General features: G+C 49.4%; 2 protein-coding genes across 2 annotated transcripts; one reads left to right on the top strand and one right to left on the bottom strand.

Annotated features, from left to right (window-relative positions):
* Positions 1-201: 201 nt before the first annotated feature.
* On the top strand, positions 202-2,615 carry LOC123075329 (uncharacterized). Its single transcript, XM_044497964.1, has 3 exons — positions 202-850; positions 1,053-1,403; positions 1,499-2,615. The coding sequence occupies exons 1-3, from the start codon at positions 326-328 to the stop codon at positions 1,520-1,522; spliced, it is 900 nt and encodes a 299-aa protein (XP_044353899.1). The 5' UTR covers positions 202-325; the 3' UTR covers positions 1,523-2,615.
* Positions 2,616-4,478: 1,863 nt separating this feature from the next.
* Positions 4,479-5,068, bottom strand: LOC123075328 (uncharacterized). The gene is made up of 2 exons (XM_044497963.1): positions 4,811-5,068; positions 4,479-4,744 (listed from the first exon to the last, which is right to left on the bottom strand). The coding sequence occupies exons 1-2, from the start codon at positions 4,952-4,954 to the stop codon at positions 4,583-4,585; spliced, it is 306 nt and encodes a 101-aa protein (XP_044353898.1). The 5' UTR covers positions 4,955-5,068; the 3' UTR covers positions 4,479-4,582.
* Between the last annotated feature and the right edge of the window lie 1,757 nt (positions 5,069-6,825).

Here is a 6,825-nt window from a genome sequence, read left to right as displayed (position 1 = left end):
AGCATGTAGTGTGACTTTTTTCATACAGCGACGTGTGGCGTGCCAAGGAAAAAAAGACGTAGGCCCACTTCGCACGAGACAAATGGGCCGGGCCAGCAGGTCATCGCGCGTGAGCGAGCCCTCCACCCGCTTGCTAAGAGCGAGCTATAACGGATCCCCGTTCTTCTCCTTCTTCCTCCCCTCCCCTCCCCCCCCCTCCCGCCCCCCAATTCGCCGGCTCCCGCGAGACCAAAGAATCCAAGAACTCGAAAAGCCCTCCGCCCGCTGGTGCTCCCTCCCTCCTCCCCGCCCCCGCCGTCCGCCGTCCGCCGGCCGCCGCCGCAGCATGGAGAGCACCGCCTCGGTGCTAGACCGCGCCTCCTCCGCCGCGGCCCGGGCTGCGGCGGATGCGGGCCACCTCTCCTCCATCCGTCTCGTCTGGGTGGCGGGGCTGGTGGTGCGCGCCCTGGAGCGGTGCAAGGTTCTGGATCGCGCCAGGGAGCTTCAAGAAGCTGTCGATGTTCTTGCTGGCGCGGACCTGCAGACCATGGCGAACGCCGCGGGCTTGGTGAGCAGCGCCGCCGCCAGGGCGGCTTTGGAGGCATATTTGCAAGGGGTGGATCTTGTAGTGACCTGTCGGAATCTGGAGGTGGCAACACGCGAGCTAAGCTTGGCGGTGGCGGTGGCGGCGGCGGCCGACTCAAAGGCCAGAGAGGAGGGTACCTGCAAATGGATCCCGTGGCTGAAGAAGGACAGGAGGAATGCAGATGAGCTCGACGACGGCGGCCTACGCCAAGCGCTTCTTCAGCACAAGGCCTGGCCGGCATTCAAGAAGGCCTCCAGTGTACTTGCTGGAGCGCCCGGACCAGAGGTACGGTGTGTGCTTGATTGTTCTTCCTGCAAGAAAGTAAAGCGATTCTATGTTGTTGCCACGATCTTTGCTTGACCTCAGTTATCCTAGGTTTCATATGTTCTTCCCGCAAGAACTCGAAAAACGAATCTTTGTTCAGTTTAATTCAGCAAAAAATCCGTATCTGAGTATCCCAAGCTTTTCCCTTGACATTGGTGTGCAGGAGAACCTGGGGGAGTTTCTTGGCTATCCTCTGTTCGGGTCATTGACCTTACTGCCTTACCTAGACCCTACAGGAGTGGTGATGAAGCATGTGTCGGGCAATGGCAGGAAAGCTTTCCATGTTATCTTCTCCTTGGTTTGGATTGCAGTCGGTCTAGGTGTTCCATGCAGGCACTGCCGGCATTCTGCGTTCATGCAAAACTGTGCTGATATCACAAGCCGCATCGGCATGGCTGGCATCACTGCCCTGGTGATTTGGTATAGCTGCCTCCTGATAGCACCAGGGACGTCAGTTATTTCCTACATCATGATGGTCTTGGCTTGCATTTTACACATTGTTGCTTGGGCCAGGGTAAACTTTTAAAACTTCCCACATTTCTTCTATATATTCCATCAACATCTCATCTGTATTTTCTGACAACCTTTTGTTTCATATGAATGCTGCAGGATCGCAGATGGATTGGGGGATAGTATATAGGTAACTTTGCTTGACACAGGGACCCAAACATGTAATGTTTGGAGAGTCTCCTGAGTGCATACATGTAAAAATGAAAGAAATCAGTCCTTAAACTACTTTACCCTTTTGTTGTGAACATGAGCCTTCACAATGTCAATTAAGGCTCATTTTTGTGCAATAGTGCATAGGGGATAAGAAGGTGGACTTATAACCCACTAGCAAATCTTGAGTATGTATAGTGGTGAAGAAAAAGAGTAGAGTTTATGATTTTTACAGGTAAAAGTGCTTTGGAAAGCTAAAATGCATATTTGACCTGTTGCCTGCTTCCTCTGCACCGCTAATGCAGCCCAATCGATTCACCTTGCCAGCGGCATTACCAAGCAAGCATCGTGAATACTTGGTGAAGCACCAGCATTTTGTGTGATTATTGAATTGGGAATAGTTGATTAGTTACTGATTTGAATGGTTCATGTATTGTATCGGAGAATTTCGGATTGATTATTGATGTCAGCTCTTCAAATGTTGGGTCATCCAAACAAGCAATGTGATATGGACTGCACACTACCATCATTTTGCAATTTGACTGACTCTATACGTTTCATAGAGCTTGTGGAATGTCCTAAAGTAACATGATCACGAAACATATGTTGTTAATGTTGTCAGTCTTATTTTCTGAATCGTTTATGACTTGCAGATTTAGATGTATTTCTGACCACGAAAAATCTTTGTGTTATGATTCTGTATGAACTAACTGCAGATAATGGCGCCGTGACATTTCCTGAATGTTACTTCTGGTTACATGGCATGTTCTTGGTTCCTGATACCTTTATTTAATCAATATGTATGATGTTATTTCAGTGAAAATCATCTTGGTTTCATTTGTGACTTGCAGTTATATATTGGTTTCGGTCCGACAACAACATTTTTTGGTCTATGATTACGTACAAATGAAATAACTTCTAAATAATGTTGCCATGGTATGGGTGTGCTTCAGCTTTTTAAACATTCTTGCTCTTGGAGGGAAAAAACTGCTACGATTCTTTGGTTATTTTAAGTAAGTAAAGTACATTTTGAATAAGGGTATCATGCATATGTCTGCTCCAGATTTTTAAGCACTGTTGCTGTTCACATCAAAATTTCACATGTACACGGTAATACGAAAATAGGCAGCTACAATAAGATTTGCATTTTAAATAGTCTTTTTGAGGACAATCGCTATGGTGCATCGTTTTTCTGTGTCCACAGTCAACAACTTTTTGTATTATTATATAAACTAAAGCTTTTGGTTCTCACAGTTGACGGATTTGGTTATCAGTATTTGCTTGGAAGAGTAAATATAACTGTGCGATATTATTTCTTTCCTCTCTTCTCATAAATCAGCACTGGCAGGGAGAAAGCAAAACTGAAACTACATGTGCTTACAATACTTGATTCTCACTATAAAGCATTTGTTTGGCCTATTTTCTGGTTAACATACATATTATTGACTTGCTTATTCGATTCATGTTTAGATACGTTATTAATGAGAACACCAAGGATGTACTTTCAGTTAATTATAGATCTTCAGATATATTGAATCTTATTTTCTGTCAATTAGCACATCCATATTTACAATCTGCATTGACAATCCAAAACGAGTATGTCTTGCTGGACTGCTATATGTTTTTCCACCTTACAGTGTTGCTAGATACAAGACAATAGAATGTGGCTTGCTGTGGAGCACTAAGGTCATGTTTTGGTTTTTGGAATGTGGACGTCTTTTGGAGTCTAACTCTTGGTATAAAAATTATCTCCGTTGTGGTTGCGCAGCTGATGCCCTTAAGCTGAAATCAAATCTTCAATGTCTTTCTTTCTGCTTTTGCACCTCGCGCTAGTAACAATCTTCAGTCCATGATCAGAGTTCAGATGTTTCAGTGCTTGTACCATGTATTTCTTAAACTGTGTTGCCAGCCTGCAGTATTTCAGTTGACACTTTTAGTTGAAGGGTTCTTTTATTTGCCAGCTTGCCTCTCTGTTCTTTCATCAAGAAACATGTATGATGGATACAGAGTGGAAATTCAGGCATTATCAAAATGCAGTTTTCTGACAACTTTAGAATGTAATATTGTTATTACTTATTAGATGGCAAAAGACGAGATGCTGAATTGGTTATGATCTGCTTAATGCGGATGATCTTTCATGTCAGCGGAAGTGATTTGATTTGTCATGGATAGATTGCATTTTGTGAATTGTGATAGTGAGCCTTTCCTTTTGAAAGTAAATGTAAGATGGAAATGGTTTATGTGGTTTTGGGAAGCTTTTTTTAACTCTTAGCATCTTAGTATGCCTTATAGTATTTGTGTATTGGATTTCCTTGTCTTTTGCAAACTGTCAGTATAGAAAATAGAATTTCGTATGCTTTGTGTCTTCATCGGATCTCGTGGGATTCGGTCGGTGCTGGTCTTCGGTGGATCTATTTGGATCCAGTTTTTGTTCACCTTCGTTCGTGTGGTTCCAGGTTTGATCTTTCTGATCTACAAATCTCTTCATCGGTGATGGTTGCTCCTCTGGTGCGCTGGTCCTTCGGTGCCTTAGTACAACGACTTCCCGACTACCTACTACAACAAGGTTTGCCTGGCTCCGGTGAGGGAGGGGCGATGACGACGGCGCGCCTTTGACACGCTCCAATGCTTGTAGTCGCCGTTAGGTGGTCCATAGACCTGGTTGTAATTTTATTACATCTTGTGTTCTCTGTACTGCCATGATTAATGAATATATTGAAAATTTCTCTCGCAAAAAAGAAATCATTTATATTTTATTATTTTACCACGTCAGTTGGCCAGATAAATAAATGAACTGGTGTTGCGTTTAACATGGCAAGGTACCGGGCGCCAACAAGCTTGTGTAATAGATATTTTTTTTTTACTGTTGTGTAACAGAATCTTAGGAGAAGGAACAACAAGAGTTTATCTTAGGCCGTGTAAACACGCAAATGGCTACTAAGGTGTTCCCCTCAACTGTTCATCTTTCTGACAGACTTGCAAGATGTTGCCAAGAAGCAAACAAGAATCCAACATAGTTTGGATGTGGGTTAATTAGTCTCCTTGAGTACACAGGAACACGGTTGGAGCGAAGCAGAGCGCTACAAACACACACGCCGCCATGTCAAGGGGATCCTGCAGCTCGGGCAGGTGGTACTTGTACTTGAGCACCAACAGGGAGGCTAGAATCGCCAGGCTCAGTATGGTTGAAACGCACTGCAAAAAGCATTGCTAAAACGGTCAATCATTGTCTAAGAGGGAGTAATAGCTAGATAGAATTACCCTGACGATGATGTTAGCACGGTGGCGGAAGATCGGAGATGGCCCGGCCGGCGGGTCGACGCGGCCTTCCTCCATCAGCCGGAGCAGGAGGCTCCGCCGCCGGTTCTCCCGCTGGATCTCCTGCTGGTATAAGTAGTGCATCATGCTGCCTGCCCCTGAGCCTGAGCGGAGAGGATCTGTCGGCGGGGAAAGTACTACCAGAGACACACGAAGCGGCGTTTCAATCTGATTTGTCTTTACGCTTCGGTGTCCTGCTCCGAGTCGGCGCACCAGAGGATGGACGGCGGAATCTTTTTTTTTCCCTTTGGGGACAACACCCCACATCTATTAGCAGGCTTTAGGGCATTGTCGGGGGTTGGGTGCGACATATGCCAGAGGATGGCTTATCATGATGGGAGCGAGTAGAACGTCGCCGGTGCCCGGAAGCGGGATAAGGCGTACACACAAACGCCGGCGTACTTTACCCAGGTTCGGGGCTCTCCTAGAAGATAACACCCCTAGTCCTGCTCTGCAGGGTCTCCGCATGATCACTAAGGCACTACTGAGTACAGTGATGCTCCTCGAGTTGTATGCTAGAGATAGAAGAAAATAGGGCTAGCTCTCTCCTTTCTCTGTATGTGAGTCTAGGTCTAACAGGTCCGGACCCCTTTGCATGGGTGCCCTGGGGGTTTATATAGGCCTAGCCCCAGGGGTACAATGGTAATCTGGCCGGGTGTAGGACCCGGCTGTCAGTGTCTCTGGCCACCGGCTTCTCCGCCGGCTGCTGGGGCCCGCTGCCTAGTCCGGTACGGGGCCGACAGGCCGCTTCCGCCGCTCGCGGGTCTTGCCGGCTGCTTGTTACTGTAGCCGTAATGCTAATGACGCACGCTTGGTCGAGGGGGGGGGGCGTGGCTACAGTCCCGCCGTCTGGTGGGAGATCACTGTAGCCACACCACGTCTCATCTGGTTAATGGGGCACGAACATCGAGGGAGGAGCTGGCCGCCTGCTAGGAGCGGGCCTCCCTCAGGTCCATCCGGCCAGGCTTCTGCCGCCTTCTGGGCTCTCGCGGCCTGTAGGGCCCGCCGCCTGCAGGTCGTACCGACAGGCCGTCGTGGGAGCAGGGCTCCGCCTGACAGGAATGATGTCGAGGGTGGAGTTGCAACAGTGCCACGCCGTGCGGCGATCTCTTCCTGTATGGGGCACTGTGGCCGCGCCACCCGGGACGTGGGGGTGATGAGCTACACTGTAGCCACATCCTGTCTTGTCTTCTTAATGGGGCCACAGACTTTGAGGGCGTCATAGGCCGCTTGCTAGGAGCCGGCCTCTCTGGAGGCCGCCTGCTAGGAGTTGGCCCGTCTCGGGGCCGTCTTCTGGTGCTTGGCCGTCTTTCAGCAGCCGGCCGTATGAGTCAGCCGACCACCAGAAGGCGGCGCTTCATCCTGGATGCTTGGGGGGCGCAGCCGGCCCGAATGTCTTGAAATGCTCAGGGACTCGGGTTAGGCTACCCGTGGCCCATTACTCCGACAGTAGTCCCCGAAGCTGGTGAGGCGTCGCGACTGTTGAGTCGTGAAGCCTCAGCAGTTTCCTTCTCCAAATGCTCTTGCTGAATGCTCTGTTCGTCTTCTGGTGTGCCGCCTGCTGGGGATTCGGCCATGACAAGGCGGACTCGTTGGACAGTTTTGAAATACCAAGGCGGGAACCAGGTGGCGTGCTTGCTAAGCCTCCTGGTCCACCGCCCGTTGTGAGTACGCCATGCGGCGCCACTTAGCCAGGCCAGCCTGCCAGCCCACGCGCACGATGGGACGCGACAGCAGGCTGGGCCCGCCATTATCGGGCCTCGGCGCGCGAGCGGATCCGCTGCGGGCGAGGCGGGCGGTTGCAATTCCGTGCGGAGTTACTGCGCGCAGTAACTCGCGCGCTAACCGCGGGATCGTGGGGTCGTGGGTGCAGTTAATCCCATGATCCCACGTCCCGCCCCCTCGGCTTCGTAGCCCTGGGGCTATAAGTAGGGGGAGGAAGGGGAGCGGCAAAGCAC

Source organism: Triticum aestivum, chromosome 3D (genome assembly GCF_018294505.1).
Source record: "Triticum aestivum cultivar Chinese Spring chromosome 3D, IWGSC CS RefSeq v2.1, whole genome shotgun sequence".
In the NCBI taxonomy this organism is placed as follows: Eukaryota; Viridiplantae; Streptophyta; class Magnoliopsida; order Poales; family Poaceae; genus Triticum; species Triticum aestivum.
The sequence above is the reverse complement of the archived record's forward strand: the minus strand, read 5'-3'. Positions and strand labels throughout refer to the sequence as shown.